Below are 23,465 nucleotides of genomic sequence, written 5' to 3'. Positions count from 1 at the left end.
CATACACATGCACGCAATCGTGAGTTCTCAGTAGGAAGTGAGGAGTGAACGTCTCCTTATCCCGCATATGTCACAGAAGAGTCCTAGAACTGCTGCTCTATCTTGGCCTATTGGGAGCAGCAAAGGGAGATGATTATTTATATGGAGGATGAAGCTGTAAGTTTATCGGAGCCGACGTACCATCTCAGCCATAGCAAGTAGGGACTGAGTTATCTGCAGCTCATATATGACTGAGTGCTGCTCCTCATCCCACTTTGCAGCTATTGATCACGTCTCAATTCTGATGTATATACATGTATATTCAGCACTACCTTTCATGTAATTCTCTTCTGTCAGACACTGTAACTCCTGTTTCCTCATTCAGTCCTTCCTCCTGTGTGCCTCAACTTTCTAGAATGGGTTTCAGCAGGACAGAAAAGTTGATTTTCCCATTGAGAAAACGTCTTTTTAGGAAATTTTTTATATTTTATTTATGATCCTATTCTTGGAGAATCCACTTAACTCTGCTGATACTTTCTTGATGGAGTCTACACCAAAGTGGACAGCTCTGCTTTAGCAACCTCTGTGGTGTCTTTCCTTACTGGCATTGTTTTGTAAATGTATTGAAAAAATAAGAATGAGGTGTATGCCTGCGGCCTTTGCCGTATCCATTGATGGACTTCTTAAAGGTGCAGGGAGTTTATGGGAGGGAGTTCTTTTTGTGGAGAAGTGTGTGGTCATCAGGTTCCTCACCCCTTTTTATCCCTGGGTCTCCCATTTGGTCTTCGGCTCCAGTGGTAATATGGGTGGAAGATCAGGTAGAGGTGAGGAGCAATACAAGCTTTAACACAGAGAGGCCATCAATCTCTGACCTTTCTGAGGCTTTCTACCTCTTTATGTGGCCTACTGCATTTTTTTTTTTTTCTTAGCAGAAAGTTGGTTTGTGAATGCTTGTATTAGTGAAAAGTAAAAACAAACCTAACAAAGATAAGAATCCTTTAATATTCCCACCATGGGGAAATTCAATGTGTTACAGCAGCATAGATAATACAGTAATATATTACAAGAAAAAACAAATACAAGCTCATAACAGATAGAAAAAGACACCAGGAGTCATAGCAACTAGGAAGAAAAAACACTCAGGATCATTTAGTTCTCTGTGCGGAGTGATGTCCACTTAGCCTGATGTCAATTATACAGCCTGACCGCGGTTTTGAGGAAGGACCTCTGATGGCGTTCCTTCACACACTTGGGGTGACGCTGTCGGTCACTGACAATACTGCCCAGTGCTATCACAGTCTCATACATTGGGTGGGATTTATTCTCCAGCATGGAGCTCACCACAGACAGTATTCTTCTGTCACCCATCACCTGTACTGGGTCCAGGGGGCTCCCCAGGATAGAGCTTGCTCTTCTAACCAGCCTGTCAAGTCTATTTCTGTCCCAGGCTGGTATGCTACTCCCCCAGCAGGCCACTCCGAAGAAGATGGCTGATGCTAACACAAAATTGAAAAAGGCTCTAAGAAGTGGCCCCTGGACTCCAAAGGCCCTCAGCCTCCTGAGCAGATAGAGCCTGGTGTGACCCTTTCTGTGCAACGCACAGAGGGATCAGCCCAGTCCAGCTTGTTATTGAGGAGCACACCCAGATACTTATACTATCTCAATGCATGTCCCCTGGATATAGTGACTTATATTGCCATAGCGGTCTACTGGATATTTCTGTATAGAACAGTGTTTATGCTACTACTATGTGTGACAGAAAAAAGGCTGTACCTGCCCAATAGAGACCAAAAGGACATTCTTTTGGGTGAATGGGGACCTATTTATATGTTTAAACAAGATATTTCACCACCTTCAGCAAGGCCAACTCTTTACATCACTGATTCCAGCACAGTTTTTTTTTTTTTTTTTTTTCCTCCATCCCCCACTGTCCCTGAGCCATCTGTTAGCTTTGGTGCCTGATATGCTATTTATACTCTGCTGTGAGGAGGGCGGTGTCAGACAGGAGCAGACAAGGGGTGTGATCTGAGCTCTGACACTGGCTGCCTCTGATTGGAGCTCTGAATCACACCCCCTGCCTGACACCGCCCTTCTGACATTACAAAGCTTAAATAGCTCATCAGGCACCAAAGCTACCTGCACTTGTTGCTTGGGAATGGTGGCAGCTATAGAGAATTCCAACTATGCTGGAATCAGTGGAGCGGTGCCTATTAACAGATGCTAAGTCTGAAGTTGTGAATGGTCCTATTTAAATTATATTCTGAGAGCTTTCTCTGCACACTGAATGTATAGTGCAGTGTGAATGCACCTGAAATGTAGCTCAGTAAAGCTATTGGTTAGAAGGTAGGGAGGAAAGTAGCTAACTTCTGTTGTTAGCACTCAATGTATCAAGATTAGAGATGAGCGAACACTAAAATGTTCGAGGTTCGAAATTCGATTCGAACAGCCGCTCACTGTTCGAGTGTTCGAATGGGTTTCGAACCCCATTATAGTCTATGGGGAACATAAACTCGTTAAGGGGGAAACCCAAATTCGTGTCTGGAGGGTCACCAAGTCCACTATGACACCCCAGGAAATGATACCAACACCCTGGAATGACACTGGGACAGCAGGGGAAGCATGTCTGGGGGCATAAAAGTCACTTTATTTCATGGAAATCCCTGTCAGTTTGCGATTTTCACAAGCTAACTTTTCCCCATAGAAATGCATTGGCCAGTGCTGATTGGCCAGAGTACGGAACTCGACCAATCAGCGCTGGCTCTGCTGGAGGAGGCGGAGTCTAAGATCGCTCCACACCAGTCTCCATTCAGGTCCGACCTTAGACTCCGCCTCCTCTGGCAGAGCCAGCGCTGATTGGCCGAAGGCTGGCCAATGCATTCCTATGCGAATGCAGAGACTTAGCAGTGCTGAGTCAGTTTTGCTCAACTACACATCTGATGCACACTCGGCACTGCTACATCAGATGTAGCAATCTGATGTAGCAGAGCCGAGGGTGCACTAGAACCCCTGTGCAAACTCAGTTCACGCTAATAGAATGCATTGGCCAGCGCTGATTGGCCAATGCATTCTATTAGCCCGATGAAGTAGAGCTGAATGTGTGTGCTAAGCACACACATTCAGCACTGCTTCATCACGCCAATACAATGCATTAGCCAGTGCTGATTGGCCAGAGTACGGAATTCGGCCAATCAGCGCTGGCTCTGCTGGAGGAGGCGGAGTCTAAGGTCGGACCTGAATGGAGACTGGTGTGGAGCGATCTTAGACTCCGCCTCCTCCAGCAGAGCCAGCGCTGATTGGCCGAATTCCGTACTCTGGCCAATCAGCACTGGCTAATGCATTGTATTGGCGTGATGAAGCAGTGCTGAATGTGTGTGCTTAGCACACACATTCAGCTCTACTTCATCGGGCTAATAGAATGCATTGGCCAATCAGCGCTGGCCAATGCATTCTATTAGCTTGATGAAGCAGAGTGTGCACAAGGGTTCAAGCGCACCCTCGGCTCTCCTACATCAGAGCCGAGGGTGCGCTTGAACCCTTGTGCAGCCTCGGCTCTGCTACATCAGAGCCGAGGGTGCGCTTGAACCCTTGTGCACACTCTGCTTCATCACGCTAATAGAATGCATTGGCCAGCACTGATTGGCCAGAGTACGGAATTCGGCCAATCAGCGCTGGCCAATGCATCCCTATGGGAAAAAGTTTCTCACAAAAATCACAATTACACACCCGATAGAGCCCCAAAAAGTTATTTTTAATAACATTCCCCCCTAAATAAAGGTTATCCCTAGCTATCCCTGCCTGTACAGCTATCCCTGTCTCATAGTCACAAAGTTCACATTCTCATATGACCCGGATTTGAAATCCACTATTCGTCTAAAATGGAGGTCACCTGATTTCGGCAGCCAATGACTTTTTCCAATTTTTTTCAATGCCCCCGGTGTCGTAGTTCCTGTCCCACCTCCCCTGCGCTGTTATTGGTGCAAAAAAGGCGCCAGGGAAGGTGGGAGGGGAATCGAATTTTGGCGCACTTTACCACGCGGCATTCGATTCGAACATGGCGAACACCCTGATATCCGATCGAACATGTGTTCGATAGAACACTGTTCGCTCATCTCTAATCAAGATGCCTTGGACATAACTGCATAAAATGAAAGGTTAATCTAGTATAAGGTACATGGCCTGATCCAGTTACATAGGCAGTACAAAGAGGGGAAAAAAATTAGCACTTCCTGTTGTCTTATCAGTGTATATGTGTTTTTGTTTTCTGCAGTTGAAGCATTAACGTTTCCACCATCATCTGGAAAATCTTTTATCATGGGAGCAGATGAAGCATTAGAGAATGAACTAGGACTAGGAGAATTGGCTGGACTCACAGTGGCCAATGAGGCCGATTCATTGACATATGATGTAAGTATGATGTAGTGAGTTTTGATAAAAATCTATTTACGTTTTAAAAACGTATTAACTTTAATGTTAAAGTTCTTGAGGGATTCCTTTTTTTTTTTTTCTCCCCCTTTTTTTTTTCTATTTTCTCTTATCATTCCATTCCAGCCTATAACTCATTTGTTCTATACGATTAGGAAGACATGGCTGCATCTTTTCCAGAAATAGTGCCACCATTTTCCACAGGCTGTGTCTGGTATTATAAAGCCTGATCAACTTTATAAGGAGCCCTTAAAAAGAAATTATATAAAATCTAGAGCAGTCTTTCTCAAAGTGGGTGATAACGCCCCCTTGTGGGTGCTGGAGGCTTATAGGGGGGCAGTAAAGGGCACAGAGAAGATTGGGGGGCGTTGAAGCGGTTTAGGGGGGCGATGGCTAATTTAAAGGGGTGGTATCATAACAATGATTCTATCTATACTGCTTGTTAATGTGGATTTAAGACTTTTCCTAAATACACTGCTTCAGCAAAACTGCTTTGTTTGTCCACTATCTTACTTTATTCACTTCATTATGGACACTAGCACCTGGCCCCCTGCTCATTGCTGAGGGAGCCACATGACATAGCTCCCTGCTGTGTGGGGGGAGAGAGGGGGGGGCTGAGTGTACGGAGCCAGCCTGTGTCTGCACCACACATACACATCACCTAGCTCCCTGCTGTGAGATAGAGGGGGGTGTGTGGAATAAGTGCTGCTTTCTTATATAAAGCAGTCTAATTCCTACTGGGCTAAAGGACCTGGTCTCTCTGTTCACTAGGATAAAGCTTTATTATATAGAGCAGGCTGCTAGTGGGCAGAGGAGCCAGGTCCTTTAGGAAACTCCGTACAAGGTAAATCCAAGTCTACAGGACCTTTTGATGACATCACAGGCCCTTCAGTCATCCCATAGGATCACGCTATGTGGTGGACGGAGCTACACACTAATTTGGGGGCGGGGCTAATTGACGCGAGCAAACAGGAAGAAAGAAGATTTTTAGGCAGCTTAGAAGGCAGATCAAGCTTCATGAGGCTACCCCTTTAAAATAGTTTTTTTGCTTTTAACACAAACTTTACCGCTCCTTTACGCTTAACGCGCGTTTCCTCGTGTAACGCCATCTAGGGGACTAGACAGTAACTATTTCCTGTCCAAAAGTTGTCAAACTGTACCATAGATGGCGGTAAGCTCCAATGCGAAGCGAGAAGTTTCTAGTCCATTCTCGAAAGTACTAGGCCCGCCCGCTGCCTCATATAAAAGCGCACGCGCCATCATGTCACAGCCAGTCATGTCATTCGATGATATTACGAAAACAAGTGAATTTAGCCGCTAAAAAAATTTGGGGGGGGGGGGGGGGGGGCGCTAGAAAATAATTAATTCTCGAAGTGGGCGGTAGACAAAATAAGTTTGAGAACCTCTGATCTAGAGCTTGTAAATAATGGGGCAGGTTTATGAAGACTACAGACGGCAGCCCATCGTTCCCCTGAGCGGCCGGAGATTGTACCTCATATGTGACGATGTACACCCTCTGTCGGCTGTGGGCCTGGGTGATAATGTTGCGAGCTGACGTATGTTTCTCGCATCCCTTTTTTGAAAAAGTGGCAAAGTCGACCGAGAATTTAAATGAATCACAGCGCGCCTTTTTTATTCCTTGTACACCAGAAAACGTACAAGACACAAGAATCTGGGCCAGTGTTCATTTTTCTAATATTTCATTTGTAAATTGATTTGTGTCCAGATTTCGTTATGCTTGTTGTAGTTATGTGAGTCTTAATTGTTCCCGTTTCCTACCCAGATTGCAAACAACAAGGATGCACTTAGGAAAACGTGGAATCCGAAATTCACTCTTAGAAGTCACTTCGATGGCATACGGGGACTTGCATTCCACCCAACAGAACCAGTCCTTATAACTGCATCAGAAGATCATACTTTAAAAATGTGGAATCTGCAAAAGACTGCTCCAGCCAAAAAGTATGGCGCTCATTGTTTTAGATACAATTTACAAATAACCTTGACCTTACAGACTTGGGCTTAAATAAATGGTCTGTAACTTGATGCTCCTCCTCTTACCAGCTCATCATGTGTGGTTGACAAGCAGATGCTGGTGAATGATCCTCAACCTTAATAGAGGAGTCAGCACTGATGTCTAATTGTGGATTTTAGGACCGTCTTTAGATTGCTTTTCCCTATTGGCCTTGTGGGAGAGCCATGGTCTGACAGGAGGGTGACAAACATCCCCACTGTTACCGCTGTAATGGTGGTAAGCTTCTTGTCCCCGTCACAGTTTTCATAGAACTAAAGTTATATGGTTTTAAAGAACTTTTCAGCCCCTCGGTAAGATCCTCCATATTGAAGATAGATGTGGGGCCCGTATCTGTTTGATACAGCCAGCCCCAGCATTATTTTAGGACGGTTTGTTGAATCCATAATACTCCTATAAATGATTCTAGCATGCCAATCCTAGAGCTAATATGCTAAAGTACAGCATGCTGCAATCTATTAGAATGGCCAGATGTCTGGTGATGTATATGTATTCATATATTCCACAACTCTGGTGAACGTCACTAATGTGTTGTGTATCTGCAACACTATAAACTTGCACATTCGTGGAAGCTTCAATCCTCTCTATGGGGAAGCTGGCACAGACTGGCTTTGGACAGCATACATCTATAGATGGTGAAGGCTAGCTCCTCTTACATATGACTAGAGACTGAACTACTACAAACTACTACAAACTACAGGAAGCAAATGTCCTAGCAAGTGAACCATGCAGAGTAGTGGCTTTCTGATAGCCTTTGGTTTATATTAAAGTCCTTGGCTGGGGTATCTGACTGTGTGCTGTACATTGTCACCGAGGCTTCATTAGAAAGTCAATAAAATTGACTAAAATAGTCTTAATGGATGTTAATGGCTATTATCACCAGCAGGACATGTAAACTGCTTCCAGGCATTTATTATGCTGATCTTGGATTCATTGTGTGACTACTATAAACCAATGGCGGCCTCCATATATTAGCCATTCAGATCTCCGTAAAGAAACTCTCTGGTAATTTTTTTTCCTATCATTATGTAATTATTCCCCCCAGTATATATAATTCAGGTAATATTATCTTTAGTTTACCACTTTCTTTCTTTCTTAGCCCAATATAATTTCTGTCAGTACAGATTCAACTATCTGTGGCATTTTGTTAAATTCTTGATTGTAAATCCAGTCCTTCTGTATAACCTATTGCTACAGTGATAAAATGAGTTTGTTTTCCATTTTAGGAGCGCTTCTCTTGATGTGGAACCAATATATACCTTCAGAGCACACAGGTAATACTGCTTCACACACTGGTGGTGTTTATCTCCATAAATTCCATATTTCATATCGATCTGATCCAGTTTCATCCTGGATGGGCTTAGGTGGAGTTATGTGAATGCCAACATACTAGGCATGCAAGCTCGCCTTCGTAGACCTTCATTCATTTTGGTGAAGGATATATTCTGGTAGAAAACCGATGTATCTAAGTACACATATTAGAGACATCTTACACATTGATAGAGTGATTGGTTATCCCAGGTAACATAAGTAGCTTGGAAAGGTTTTTCTCTTCTAAATAATCAATACTGAGGCTATGGCCATAACTAAAACTGTGACGCTGTTGATAACTCAGTCACGGACTGGCCACATTAACTTTAATTTTGGCATAATTCTGTAGCTTATCCATGTAGTGATCTAAAATCTTTTATCTAAAAATCCCATCTCAGATGTTAACAAAGATGTGAAAATATGACACTGTATAAGCAGGTGTAATCCTTGTGCGTGTTAGTACCTTACCAACATTTTGACCCCTATATAAGATGAAACGTAGTGACTCGTTGAAAGGTATAATTCACACAATTCTATCATATTTTCATGGCACAACTGCATATATTTTTTTTTTCTTCTGCTCCTTTCATATCAACCGATGGATTCCTGAAGGATGGAGCTATGGATTGGTACACATCTCACAAAGGGCTTAGAATGGGTTCAACAATAGTAGAAACAATATCTGGCAGAGCCCTCTTCCACTTATGTTACTCCACTTGTTTTTCTTTCCTGATAGCGCTCAACACAGAGAATGACAGATCTCTGTTATGGCCGGTGATTGGCTGAGCCGTCACTTCCTGTTTGTCAGGAGGGAACAGGAAGTACAGACCAGTGGGGATTCTGAGCTTTTTGTGATTAAGTTTTGCACGGCATAGATCTCCAGTTGCAGTGCACCACAATTGTGTTATAGTTGCTAAATGATGATTCGTAAATATATTTGGGGAAGGGGGGGGATTTAACATAATAAAAGTCTTAAAGTGAAGCAGCAGGTTCTGTATTCTTCAAACATGCCTTCTAACATGGAGGGCAAGATGTATTCAGCAATTCCATCCCTTTGGCTTGCACTGAGGTAAATATAGTGTTTTGCTGCCATAGTCTTTTTGTTGTCTGAGTCTTTATTGAAACGATCAGTATTAATAAAAGCCGCTTATCGTGCTGCATAAATTACCATAATGTGTTAGTTCAGTTTTTGTTTTGATAATTGTAATTTGCAGGCATTCAATTTTATTTATAGCAGATTTATTAAAATGCAAATGACCCCAACTACTTTGTTGGTTTATGTTGTCCTCAGGCTTCAAGTGATATTACCCTAGTGCTACAATACAGCAGGAACCGCATTCAGAGTATCTATTGTATAACAGCAGATCTTTTGATCATGTTTCCACTGCAAAACAGAAAAATACACTGCCTGGCCAAAAAAAAAGTCGCATTGTGCAACAAGGTACTGTTCCACCCCTGATGTAATTATGAACTGTTCATGACAGGAATTAGCACATATTCTTGAATATATATAATTGAGCTGTAGCCTGTCAAGTGCAGATCATAATTAAAGGTGTGAAGCGATGTCTACCAACGGAAGAGCTACCAGAGGAAGAGATGTTAGTGCCTTCAAGAATGGGCAAGTCATTGGATTGCATCAGGCCAACAAATCAACCAAGGAGATAGCCGAAGTAACTGGTATCGGACAGAGAACTGTTCAGCGTATCATACGAGCATGGCGAGATGGTGGAGAACTCCCCCCCCCCCCCCCCCCCCCCTCCAACCATGGAAAGTGTGGGCGTAAGACTATACTCGAGGTCGTAGGTCCCTAAAGCGACTGGTGAAGAATAACAGCCGGAAAACAACCTTTGAGCTCACACAGATGTTCAACTCGATGGAGCGACACATTTCGGAGCGAACAATGCGACAAGAACTCAAAGGAATGGGTCTCAACAGTTGTTTCGCCACACGAAAGCCATTGGTGACAGAGACCAACCGACGTCGGCGCCTGTCATTTGCAAGAGACCACAAGGATTGGACCCTAGAGTAGTGGAGAAAGGTCATGTGGTCAGATGAATCACGTTTCACATTGTTCCAGAGTGATGGTCGTGTCCTCGTGATAGGGTGCGACGAGAAGCACATGAAACACTGGAATGTGCTGGAAAGGAACCTGCGCTGTCACTCACCACCCCCAACGAATCTGCGTAACCTGGGCTCCCTGATACTCGAGAATTGGATCATAATCCCTGAGTCTACACTACAGAACATTATAGACTCCATGCCGAGACGGATGCGTGCTGTTAATCGTGCTCATGGTGGCCCAACTAAATATTAATACTAGCGACTTTTTTATTGGCCAGACAGTATACAGTACATTGAATAAATGTGTACAGTACATTGAATAAAGGTAGTTCATGTAGTTACCAAGTTTGGATTTATTGTATTTGACCCCCTGGTAGCCAGGACCATTCACACTTTCAACATGTACAATAAACCCTAAATGACAAAATATAATTAATAATTCCAATTTCCCCGTGCACATATATTTTCTAAAGGTACATTGGCAAACGACTGAGCCGACTGAGGACACACATTTTGCTGTGTTGTGTGTGGTTGTGGGGGTTTTTTTGTTTGTTTTTTTAAAACAAAAAAACAAAGCCAGGAGCAGTTTCAATTGGTATGAGGAATATAAAGAGAGGATTTATAGTTCTCCTTTCTGTTAAATATACTACTATATAAAGCCAAAAAAATTCAGCTTTCCCTCGATGTTTAGCATCAGATTGCGTGTTTAAAAACTCAGGAAAAAAAAAATGAATGGTTAACCATTGTGGCCCAAGCAGGAAGTTATACGCGCTGCACTATAAAAATACAAGTTCAATATAAGTTCACACAGTTTATTTAGGTCTATATCAAAATCAACATAGGAAATGATAAAGAAAGAACCTATGGTAATACAGGAATTGCAAGCCTTGAAAAGTGCACCCCTAAACCTTCATATAGTTACGTGAAAGCAAACAACCTGACAATTGGTGACAGCGGTGTCCACCTACATTTAACTTTGCGACCAAATAGGAAAAAAAAAGGAGCATTAAAACATTTGTGCTTAAAGAGGACCTTTCATCAGATCGGGCACATGCAGTTTTATATACTGCTGGAAAGCTGACAGTGCGCTGAATTCAGCACACTATCGGCTTTCCCGATCTGTGCCCGGTGTAAAGCGCTATCGGTCCCGGTACTGTAGGGCTTTACAGTCAGAAGGGCGTTTCTGACACTTAGCCAGGGACGCCGTTCTGCCCAGCAGCGCCTATCGCGCTGTGCTCTAAGACTGGGGAGGAACGCCCCCTCCCCTCCTAATAATACTTGTCTATGGACGAGCTGTGTGAGCAGAGGGAGGGGGCGTTCCTCCCCGCTCACACAGCACAGCGCGATAGGCGCTGCTGGGCAGAAGGGCGTCCCTGGCTAAGTGTCAAACGCCCTTCTGACTGTGTAAAGCGCTACAGGACCGATAGCGCTTTACACCGGACACAGATCGGGAAAGCCGACAGTGCGCTGAATTCAGCGCACTGTCAGCTTTCCAGCAGTATATAAAACTGCATGTGCCCAATCTGATGAAAGGTCCTCTTTAAATAGTTCATCTAACCAGAGGTTTTACATAGAGGAAGTAAAAATAATCACATACAGAAACATGCCATTGTGCTCTTAGGTCGGGTTCACACCTGCAACTGAGCTCTGTCTTTCACTAGGGAACCCGAACGACAGAGTTCATCTGCTAAAACAGCAGTTACCCCATAGATTATAATGGGGCCCTTCGGGTTTCCGCTGTTTTATACTGAAGGACGTTTTTCTCTGTGGGTTTTCCACGGTGGAATCTGACACAGAGGTGAAACTAGCCTCAGAAACACTGAAGACATACAAGATTTGGATATCATCCACAAATGTTGTGAAGTACACTGCAAACAGCTACGATCTAAATAGTTTTAGAAAGCAAATTTAAAAGTGTTATAAATATATGGAAAATACAACATAATAAATACACACAACCCCCATCCTGCAACTCTACATCAGTCGTTATAGGCAAATATTAATAAAAGATCAAATGTGTGCTCAAGTGTGCAAACCAAAACTGTAAGCTATTAGGAACAGCACACAATATGCAGGTGCATGTGTTAAAGAGGACCTTTCACCATTTTGGGCACATGCGGTTTAATACACTGCTACAAAGCCGACAGTTGTCTTTCCTGTTCTGTGCCCCCAGCTGTCAGTGCCGGTACCGTAGCTCTTCACTGTCAGAAGGGCGTTTCTGACAGTCAGTCAGGAGTTCCCCTCCTCACAGCAGCATCTATTGCGCGGCATATAAAACCGCCTGTGCCCCAGGAGGAGAAAGGTCCTCTTTAAAGAAACTCCAAAACTGCGGTCATGTGCCAAACAATTTTTGCATGCAAATTGACATTGGAATTACGTAGCTACCGGTATACGCATTTCCATCTCCCTACACAATATGTAACTGTAGTTGTTCATTGTAAATCCATAAACCTAAACAATGCAATACCTATAGATATGGATGGAATGGCAGGGCACATGCATGGCCTGAGGGCTATATCAAAACAGGGAAACAATGTTCTGTAGATTTTTTTAGTGGTCAGACCCCTACCGATAGTGAAGTTATGCCCTACCCCATCGATAGGGAGTAACTCTAAAAGTTGCTACAACCCCATTAAGTGCCTACCTGGCAGAATGTACACAGTATGAGAACTGTCCTTGGCTGGTAAAGGGTTCCTGATCTGTTGTAATAAATACCTGCATTCTCCATCAAATAACTATCCTGAAGCCTGTTTGATTATAACGCTCTGCCCCATTCCTCTGTTATTTCTACTAGGAATTTAGGAATAAATTGACAATTGGGTATTTCCATTGTCTGTCGGGCGTGTGTTGCTGAGCTGTCTGAGACTGCCATTGTGATTGGGTAGTGTCTGATAGGTAATGCCAAGTTGTCAATTTATTACTGTATTTCTAGTAGGAATAACATATGCATTGTGCCTTTCTTCTAAGAAAATATAACATATGGCGTATGAGTATGATACAGACCTGCCTGCAGAGGTGATAAGTTCTCTTTATGGAAGGATGTATTGTAAGGGTCGCTTATTTGGAGTGGTCATTCATACTACTTCTTCTTCTTCTCCAGGGGCCCTGTTCTTTGTGTAGTAATGAGTAATAATGGGGAGCAGTGTTACAGTGGAGGTACAGATGGGATCATCCAGAGCTGGAACACGCCAAATCCTAATGTGGATCCATATGATTCTTACGGTATGTTCAGACTAGGATAAAAATTATCTAACGTTGATTCATTTTATCATATCCACTGACTCTGAAATGTGATTTCTTTCTTGTTGGTTAACAGACCATATACATTTGCTCTGCCCAGTTTGTTGTCTGAAGTCCATAGGGTTAGATTGACACCATAAGGTCCAGCATTTTATCGCTGAGCAGTATTATTAGGGTGGTTTCACATGGAGTTACGCACCGCTCGTTCAGACACGTAAACACGTGTCAAAGTGACCGCTGTAAAACAGAATCCCATAGACTTCAGTGTGTGCTGGTCTTATGCGCGCTATACATTGAAATCAATGGGAGGCTTTTAAACCCATTGATTTCAATGTATAGCGCACGTAAGACCGGCATACACTGAAGTCTGTGGGATTCTGTTTTACAGCGGTCACTTTGACATGTGCTTACGTGTCTGAATGAGCTGAGCGTAACTCCGTGTGAAAGCAGCCTTACAAAGACAAAATTAATGTGGACGCTGTTCAAAATGGAGTTATAAGATCTGTTCTTATGGGATCATGACAGAAAAGGGTTTAGCAAGGGTCCATGAGCAGGTAATCTGTCCGTAACTAGCACCCATTGACAATATAGCAAGTTGTATGGCACTAGTCTACTTTCATTAACATTGCATATATGTTGCTCCATCGTGCATTGTCATACATTTGGCATTAGTTTGGCTACACATCCACTGATTTATACATTGTATATCTATGGTCAGAGTGTAATTTTTTTTTTTCCTTTGTGCTGGGATACAATAGAAAACCTGATTTGAAGAGGACACACTTTCCAGATTGCAGATTTGCAGAGTTTATGTTAAAGTTGTGGTATTGTCAAGGATTGAATTTTATACAAAAGATGACATTTTCTCTTTCCCCTTCTCTCTGGACAGATCCTTCAGTTCTGCGAGGTGCATTTGAAGGCCACACTGACGCTATCTGGGGCTTGGTGTACAGTACGGCTCACCAGCGCCTGTTGTCTGCCTCGGCAGATGGCACCATCAGAGTATGGAATGCATTAGAAGCCGCGCCTGCTTTAAGTGTATTTAATGAAAACCAAGGTAATGGCATGACCATAATAATTAACATATGTTAATCTGCATTTTGCTGTAGTCCTTGTACGTATGCGTGCACAAGGTGAGCGCTGCATTATTGTAGGGTCTGGTATGGTTTTTCACTTTTCTACAATTAACATGTATTCAGTGGTCAGCACTGCAGCCTTGCAGCGCTGGAGTCCTAGGTTCGAACCTTGCCAAGGTCAACACCTGCAATGAGTTTGTATGTTCTCCCCGTGTTTGCGTGGGTTTTCTCCGGGTACTCCAGTTTCCTCCCACACACCAAAGACATACTGATAGGGAATGTAGATTGTGAGCCCTATATGGGACAGTGACTGCCAATGTCTGTAAAGCGCTGCGGAATATGATGGCACTATACAAGTAAGCATAATAATAATTTCTAGTAATCTGATTATTCAGCACCCATAGCTCTTATTAAAGTCGCATTAATGAAGACTTATAGTTACTGTACTTGAAATTGTTAAGGTGTAAACTGATATACTTATTACCCACACTACCAGTCTTGAAACCCACCACATAATGCGTTACACTTTTTTGGATATTCATTAGAAAATATTTGTTTTATTATACCAGAGATTGCCAGCTAAATGTTTCGCAAACCATCGTAAGGGCTAGCTTCCATTTAGAAGCCATGCTGCAAAAAATTTATGAAATCTGAAATCGGGCCCCCACCCTTTGTTACAGTGACTTGGAATTGGAAAGAAATATTAGATCAAAGGAGATCTAATCCCTGGCGCTCCCTACAATTGACTAAACTAAATTGTTACTTTAGGTGATGGAAAAACTAGCTATTCCTCTGTAGTTCCAGCGCCTGAGGCTTCATATAGCTCAGTCCCTGTCACCAAGTACAAAAACACTAAAATAAATTCAACCTGTGTCCCTCTATTTTCTGTGACAAAAACAAAAGAATTTGGTGAATAAGAGCTAATTGAATATACTTTTCTAGGGCCTTATCTTTTCATATCTTATGAATGGGTGGACAGGTTTTATAAATGAAAATACCAAATGGTTTAGTCGCACAGCGAGAATCAAATGGCATATAGTATTTTATACAGATCATCTTTAGGGAGCCTTCACATGGAGTTACGGTGCGCTCATTCTGATCATAAAAATACGTTATACGTTCACAATGAGCGTGTAAAAAGCAGCTCCCATTGACTTGAATGGGAGCCGGCATACGTGCGCTCCCCATTGAAATCAATGGGAAGTTTTTTTCCCTATTGCTTTCAATGTATTACGTATGCCGGCTCCCATTCAAGTCAATGGGAGCTGCTTTTTACACGCTCATTGTGAACGTATTTTTATGATCAGAATGAGCTCACCGTAACTCCATGTGAAGGCTCCCTTATATGGGATATTGCTGTACTACCATGCACAGCTACTACTAAACATATGGTATTCTGCATGGTAAACAATGAAGAAGCTGCAGCGCTTGTTGGCACTGAGGCTCCTTTAGATGCCTGATCAGTAAAGGTAATCCCTGGTAATAATACTGCCACAGTAGTAACTTAAATCCTATATTGTCCATTTCAAGTTGAGGATCACACATAGTATAGCTATCTTTTCCTAGGCTATGTAGTCAGATCACATACTGAAATGAGAAGTAGTCATTAACGTTTACGGACGACTTTACAGGACCGTACTAGGATTTGAGCACTGTATTACTGAATGCTGTGTTTTCATCTGAAAGTGGGCCAGGAATAAAATGAAAAACCTGTGAGCCACATTTGGCTTCTCCAGCACAGTGCACACACCAATTTCCCAGTTGGTCCATATATCTTTAGTGGTAAATTTATGGCTTTTTGTTCCATCAACCTCTTACTGTGTATAGGTCTCTATGAAAGTGTAACGGGTATTATTTCCCCCAGATACTTACATTTATCATAGACGATGTTTACTGACCAGTGATTGCATTTTTATCTTCTTTAGAATTAGGAATCCCTTCCTCTGTGGACCTAGTAAGCTGTGACCCAGCGCAAATGGTTTCATCTTTTGATAGCGGGCACACAAGTATTTTCAATATGGAGACCCGGCAGAAAGTTTTAACATTAGAGTCTTGTATAGAAACAGGTATGTATTGTACTAGCATTTCAGAAAGCTTTTATTTCTATATACACCTGTAGTTAGGAATGCAGAGAAACCTTTCAAAATCAAACCTCTGCCATTCACATTTGTGTGTCTAAGGTAGTACCTTTAGTTGTACAACACCTTTCTGAAAAGAAGTTCTGGAGTTGAGCAAGAGTCCATGCCATTGAGGCTGCTATTACACTGACTTTGTGCTGCATTTCCTAGCTTGAGCACTATGCGGGTAGTATGTGGTGCTAGGAGACCCTTCCTCCCTGTGTTACACTGTCCCGTACTGTAATCTCTACAAGATAGTAAATCCAGCACACACTGACACTTTCACAGTCAAAATTCAGTTATGTAAAACCAGCTTGGATGGCTACAGGAAAGTATCAGTGATAATAATTGTGAAGAAAACTATAAAACAAGTCCTGGATATGTGTTTTATGTAATTTATGGGTAAAAGAGGACCTTCCATCACTTCCATTAGTTCATATTCTTAGCATCTGTTAACAGGTGCCGTTCCACTGAATCCGGCGCCATTCCTGAACAAATAGTGCACTTAGTTTTGATACTCGGTGTGCTATGTAAGCTCTGTAATGTCAGAAGGGCAGTGTCAAGCAGATGGCGTGATACATTGCTCCTAACAGAGGTCAGAGCTCAGAATCGCACCCCTTGTCTGCTCCTGCCTGACCACGCCCTCCTGACAGTACAGAGCCTAAATAGCATATTAGAGACCAGAGAGAGAGATTGCTCAGGAATGATGGGGGCTAGAGAAAAAATAGAGAATAAATGTAAAATTCAGATTATCTGGTTGTATTGTAACGATTATGGCATCTTATGGCATTTATAGTTTTGCTGTATGTTGTTTGAGTGCGCTGTTTTTGTGCTGCATTGGTTTGGTTTGGGGTTTTTTTTTTTGTTTGTTTTTTTTTTTTTTTGGGGGGGGGGGGGTGTTTTTTTTTTTTTTTTTTATTGCAGCCAAAATCCTAAATTTACAAACTATAGGAAGAGAAACTAGGCAATGCAGGAAGGTAATGGATGGAAGGATTTAGAATTTGTACATGGAAGCTGCATAGATATTGTAGTACTAGATAAGACTGCTGGGTGTCTATGGAGAATAATGCGCTTGACTTTTCTTCCCGTAGCTTCTAGCTGCCAGATAAACCGAGTAATTAGCCATCCGACACTTCCAATTACCATCACTGCGCATGAAGATCGGCACATCAAGTTTTATGACAACAATACAGGTACGGATAAGGGTTAAATGCTGCTGGACAGTCTGAGAATTTCGAGGACCTCTTCTGCATTCTGTAACGCCTGGTGAAAGAATAATGGATAGCACACACCATGTGAAGATAACTGATAATAATGCTACTGCAGCAGTTGTCTTCCACATTAGTGATAGATACAGGTGCCATAACATAGGTTTAACCCTTTTGTAGTACATTTGTTGTGCAGTGTTGCTGCCAAATCCCAACTTCTATGGTCTTAGAGCTGCAGCCAGGACCTCACACATCTGTACAGACAACCTCCACATTGTAAACTTACTGGTTGCTTCCTTTCTTCCTTTGTTTCCGCTTCTGTTACTATTTTTTGTCTGTGCGCCTGCTACTTCCCGCTATTGTTAGGTGTTGTGGTATATTTGCACTGTGTACTGAATGTTAAGAGCCATAAACATTGAAACGCGCAGACTCTTAATTCTTTTCAGTCTACATTTCGACACAGGCATCATTTATTTCTATCTGTAACCATCACTCAGGATATAGGTGCGTTTTCCATCTTAGACTGTGTTCACACTTGTGTTTTGGTTTCACTTTATTATGAATACTGAGGCATTGCAGAATCTGTTGCGCAGTGGGTACGAACACCGCCCAATAGACCTCACTGATTTATAGTTGAGTCCGCCTTGTTCCGTTGTGCCGTCAGTAGAGAGCTGCATGCAGTACTATTCGTCCATCAGTGACTTTCTGTCAAATCGCATGAAATTTGAAACAGAGGCTACAAAATAAATGTGAAGAGTCTGAGGAATATCTCACTAAATTACCGGGTTGACAAATTTTGTTAAATGATCAAATTGATATATTAATTGTGACTTTTTTTTTCCCCTTTCAGGAAAACTTATCCATTCAATGGTTGCACATTTAGATGCAGTAACAAGTTTAGCTGTGGATCCTAATGGATTGTACCTGATGTCTGGCAGTGAGTATTTCTACCATTGTTCTTATCAAGTGACATCTATGTTATTCAAGGGGGTGTTCAGCACATATGGGGGCATTAAGATAACAAAAGCTTACTTGCCTCTTCCCGTCCTGTTCCTCAGTTCCCTATTGCAGTGCGATTCCTGGTGTCAGACGTGCACAAGAAATGTGTTAGGCCCCGATCACACGGGGCTTGGAATGGTGTATTTCGGTCCTGGTTCTGACGCAGGAAGCCGCGTCAGAATAGGGCCAAAATGCGCTTGCCACCTCTGTCGCGGCTTCCCGCTACGGATTAGGCCCAAATGAATGGGCCTAGTCCAGAGGGTGCTGCCGCGATGCGGACGCCGGGGCTGAATCAGCCGCGGAATCTGCCTGAAGAAAGGGAAGCTCGCTTCTTTTAAAAAAGAAGTAAGCTAGCGGTCTATATATACCTCTATTGTGAGGGGGCAGATTCTGACATGGATTCAGCGCCAAAATCTGCCCCCTCTTGCCCCGTGTGAACGAGCCCTTAAGATTTTCTTTTCTGAGCTAACTGAACTAAGCATCCTTCTAGCATTGCCTTTGTGTTCCAGACGTGTCTCAGAAACTACTCTCATCACTTCAAAAATGCTATTGTCCAGTTGTTGTGATACTTTCTTTCTATCTATCTATCTCTGGTTTCAGTCCACACATTCATTTTTTTTATTTTTTTTACAGGTCATGACTGTTCAATACGTTTATGGAACTTGGAAAGCAAGACCTGCATACAGGAATTCACCGCCCACCGCAAGAAATCGGACGAGTCCATTCACGATGTGGCATTCCACCCATCCAAATGCTACATTGCCAGTGCGGGCGCAGATGCTCTTGCCAAAGTTTTTGTATGACACCATGCTTACCTGTAGTTTTTAATTTACCGAAGCAGCCACATGAAACCAGAGACATGCTACTAATGACCGAAGATTTCATTTAACCCGCCTTTCTTTTCTTGTGTTCAATAATCAGGATAAGATGCAAAAACCATGTTGTGGGCTTAGTTTTGCGGGGTGCTGTTTTCTAAACTAATGGTTTGTTCAGGGTGCTGTGAACTTGACTTGTGCTTGGAGCCAGGATTCTGTCTTTCAAATGACCTCTGAGCTACAGTAGCAGCATTTTATTTTTAAGAGTGCACATTTGACCAGGCAGGCCTGGATCAAACTAGTTTCCAACTTCCGGCGTATTTTGCGGTTGTGGCAATTGGGACAATGTAAAACTAAAAAACATAAACACGGCCAGTGGGACGGCAAATAACTACAATATAGGAAACACAGCAGGCAAGTACTTGCCATTCCCCTTTCTCACTTACAGCTCTTGCAAGCGCGTTTGGTGGAAACCATGGACTTCTTACTTACAAGTTCTCATTGCGAATCCTTCTCATAGTGGAGCTGGCGATTGAGAACGGAAGCGTTTCCCAATCCATTGGGCTGCTAGTAACACATGAAATCAGTGTACAAACAAGACAAAAGAACACACTTTCTATTTTACCTGCTTTGTTTAGTTTCCATTGTGTTGTGTTCTTTGAATGTACTTCTAGGTAAAAAAAATACCAAAATAAATTTCTGAAAGGGTTAAATGTGTTGAATGCATCAAAGGTCCATTTTGATCGCCTGCAGATGTTGGCATCATAAGAATGGAAGTCATCTTGCCAACGTTTCGGCTAAGTATACGGTTTCCTAGAGGCTTTTAACCCGAACAGTGAGATTCCCCCAGCGCAGCAAATTTTTACGTCTCCATGTTTTTGTTTTTTTTAAGGTTTTTTTGCTCATTAGTTACATAATGCCGCCCTTGCATGACAACCCTGAGCTATTCTACATCTTTCTTGTAAATAAGATTTGTATTTAGTTTAGTGAGAATTGTCACTAGGCACAAATACATTTTCCAATTTAGCTCAATGGTAAACTCTAGCACCTGTTCTGTATATGCAAGGATTGGTCACATGGTGCCCCACCCCATTGTCTGTTGTAGATCTTCATTAAAATGAATTGCTGCCACTCCACCATAAAGGAAATAACAATGGTTACAATGTAACATTTATAGGTGTTGTCTACGATCAGGAAAAAAAAAAAGAATCCGCATACAGCCACTTTGCAAGGTTAGTGCCGTTTCTTCTTTTTTTCTAATGTCAGACAACCCTTTTTTAAGAGCATTATTTTATAGGATCTTCAAAAAAATATATTTATTAATATATTAACTCTTGAATCATTCTAGTCCTAAACCATGATGACATAGGCGTGACTTGGTAAAAGAGAAGTCTTTATGCATGTGCTTGTTTGGGAAGATTCAGTAGTGCTGCTTTAGATATACGGATCCCCTCCATTGCATTCCTGCTGTTTCTTATTTTAGTGCTCATTGTAAAACTAAGTACAACATATCTGTTGCCCTGTTAAAATAATGCACCTGGACTTTAAATCGTACCTAAACTTTTAGCTTTAGTTTTTTGTTTTTGTTTTTTTAGGCCAGGTGAATGTGCCAGCTTCATAATATACTTTTATTAAGGAAAAGTGTATTTCTTCTCTTCCTATTTTCTCTGTATCATTCTGCGTTCACTCATGCTATCCAACACAGAAAGGACAAAGATCAGTGTACAGTGAAGTCTATGGAGAGGAGAAGAGAGAGAGTCTATGGCATCTGAGTTATTTCTCACGTAACAGCTGGATAATATTTCACCTGATACTCTGTTGTGTATAGTGCATAGAGGTCTATCCCTTTGCCTCCAGAAGCTGTCCTCTTGCTCCACTATCCGTTCTCCATAGACGTCTTTTGCCTGCCGCTTACAGCTGAATATTCTTGTATGTATGGATTCGAACTGGGGCAGAAGACGGGAAATGAAGAAATAGGCACTTTTTTTCATAAAATATATTGCAAAACTTTACCACATGGGGGGGGAGGACAAAAAAAAAAAGCTTAAAGTTTGGGTACGCTTTAACATTATACACTGATCTTTGGTTGTTGCTAAGTCTTTCTCAGAATGGCTTGGGAAAACTATCGGCCTCTTGTAAAAGTGAAATTTGTACAGAATGCATTTAGATGGCTGCAAGTCTAAGAAAAGGCAAACCGAAATGCCACTGGTTTAACTCAATGATTTTAATATCTTCGGTTTGTTTCAAGGAAAAAAAAAATGTGAACTCTGTGGCTTTTTACTTAGACATTGAAATTGTGGATTATTTGTGTATTTGACTTTTTTTGTTCATTTTTTTTCTTACTTTCTTTTTAGACTAAGTAATTACAAAGATTTATTTGGAAATTCTAAACAAAAGCTATGTATATTATATATAAATATATATATATATATATATTGTAAACATATATTAAATGTGTTGAGTATGGGATGACACGAGGGGTGCATTTTAATCTTTTTTTTTTTTTTGTATTGAGTTCTTCTAAGTGTACACAAAGATAATGGTATGGGTATGACATTGAGTATTTTGCTGTTACATACTATATACAATTTACAGCTGTTTCAATTGATGTACATACATCTTAAGTTGGCATGCTTGTTTTACTGACTGTAACATTTAGTTGATTAAAACCTGAATGTAAGTAAAAACCGGCTATTTAAACTCAAGCAAGATAAAAAAAAAAAAAAAAAAAACACATTGCCATCTGTTGTAGTTTAATTCTAGGAGTTATCAAAGCGGATAGAAGGTGCCTTTAATAGAAAGAGCCTCATGGCAAAATTAATCTACTGATCATATACGCAAAAACCAAGAGCTAACACAGCAGTCATCGAGAAACTCATGTGCAAGTCGTATACGTCTGTTCCAGTGTTCACAATTTTTTTTATAAAGATTTGGAAATTGAATGAAAAAGTGTATTCACATGAGGCCATCCGTTTTAGTTGGAGTACAAAATGCACTTTTTTTTTTTTTGTGTCCATTCTAGAACATGCGACGTCCAAGACTGCATGTTCCACCATTATTTTGTGAATGTGTACATATATATAGACAATATATTTGGACTGTAGAGACTTTTGAAAGCATTGAAATTAGATTTGCAATCTACCATGTGGAATCGGAAAAATCACATTTTGTTCCAAACCTCCTTTGAATCTATGAGTATTGGTTATGTGAATTGAAATAAATATGGATGAGTGCTGGGTAAAGTCAACTTGCCATGGTAATTTTTATTTTCACTTAATAAAGGGAAGTCTACTTGGATGAATGGGTTGTTATTTCTGTGTAGAGGATTAAATGGGCTCATGGTTTTATCATTATGATTGTATGTTGATGAATTTTGTTATATGGGTTTTATAGAATACTGGGGAACGGCCATTTCATTGTCTTAAATCTCTGACTTCAACTAACTTATGGCCTCTGGATCCAAAAAGAACCACAGTTTTGTCTATCACATCAACTTTTTAAGCTACAGGATACCCTCAGAAGTCATACAAATTGTGCATATAATGTAAAAACTTACCAAATATACAGTTTACAAAGAATAATTTTATTCATACAAAGGCTATAATAATTACTGCAAGTTAGATTGTGTTCATACGGAAAGTTGTTTTTTTTTTTTTTTTATTGACCGGTGATTAAATGTTAAGGTACAAATTTTTGCTTATAGCTTATAAGGTGTAGAGAAAAAAAACTTGACGTGGTAGAAGAAAACTAACTAGTGTTTTGAAACCAGCATGCCTGACTATAATACAGCACTAGAGTCAAACTCGATAGAAATTTTGTTACAAATTGTTCCCCAGCGTAATTCACCGCAAGGGGTAAGTTCACACTACTAGTCCGTTGCTATCACCCGTCATAGCATGAGGACTACCGTATATACTCGAGTATAAGCAGAGACCCCTAATTTTACCACAAAAAACCTGGGAAAACGTGTTGACTCGAGTATGAGTATGCAGATATAAAGTCTGGACATGTGCATTACAGCTTAGTAACTCCATGTGCCTCATAGTAATAGCAGTACACCCCATCATGTCCTTCACATTAACCCCCTGTGTGCCTCACATAAGAGTTACTGATATGGAGGTAATAATTAGGTATCTTCATAATTAAGGTCCTTCATTAGTACCCTCATGTTGTTCACATATTAGTAACCCTTCTATGGGGCACAGAGA

The 23,465-nt window shown here is 41.5% G+C and overlaps 1 protein-coding gene across 2 annotated transcripts in view; it reads left to right on the top strand.

Moving 5' to 3' along the window:
• The window catches only part of STRN (striatin), a 72,712-nt gene extending 50,213 nt beyond the window's left edge, over positions 1-22,499 (top strand). For both annotated transcript variants that reach the window (XM_075267613.1, XM_075267612.1), the window contains 9 exons: positions 4,247-4,383; positions 6,185-6,360; positions 7,657-7,704; positions 12,903-13,024; positions 13,932-14,099; positions 16,044-16,184; positions 17,327-17,428; positions 18,294-18,380; positions 19,076-22,499. In XM_075267613.1, coding sequence (XP_075123714.1) covers positions 4,247-4,383; positions 6,185-6,360; positions 7,657-7,704; positions 12,903-13,024; positions 13,932-14,099; positions 16,044-16,184; positions 17,327-17,428; positions 18,294-18,380; positions 19,076-19,245 — 1,151 coding nt within the window. In that variant the 3' untranslated portion in view covers positions 19,246-22,499. The remainder of the gene's footprint in view (positions 1-4,246; positions 4,384-6,184; positions 6,361-7,656; positions 7,705-12,902; positions 13,025-13,931; positions 14,100-16,043; positions 16,185-17,326; positions 17,429-18,293; positions 18,381-19,075) is intronic.
• Positions 22,500-23,465: the final 966 nt, after the last annotated feature.

The sequence above is a fragment of the Leptodactylus fuscus genome, chromosome 3 (genome assembly GCF_031893055.1).
Source record: "Leptodactylus fuscus isolate aLepFus1 chromosome 3, aLepFus1.hap2, whole genome shotgun sequence".
In the NCBI taxonomy this organism is placed as follows: Eukaryota; Metazoa; Chordata; class Amphibia; order Anura; family Leptodactylidae; genus Leptodactylus; species Leptodactylus fuscus.
The sequence above is the reverse complement of the archived record's forward strand: the minus strand, read 5'-3'. Positions and strand labels throughout refer to the sequence as shown.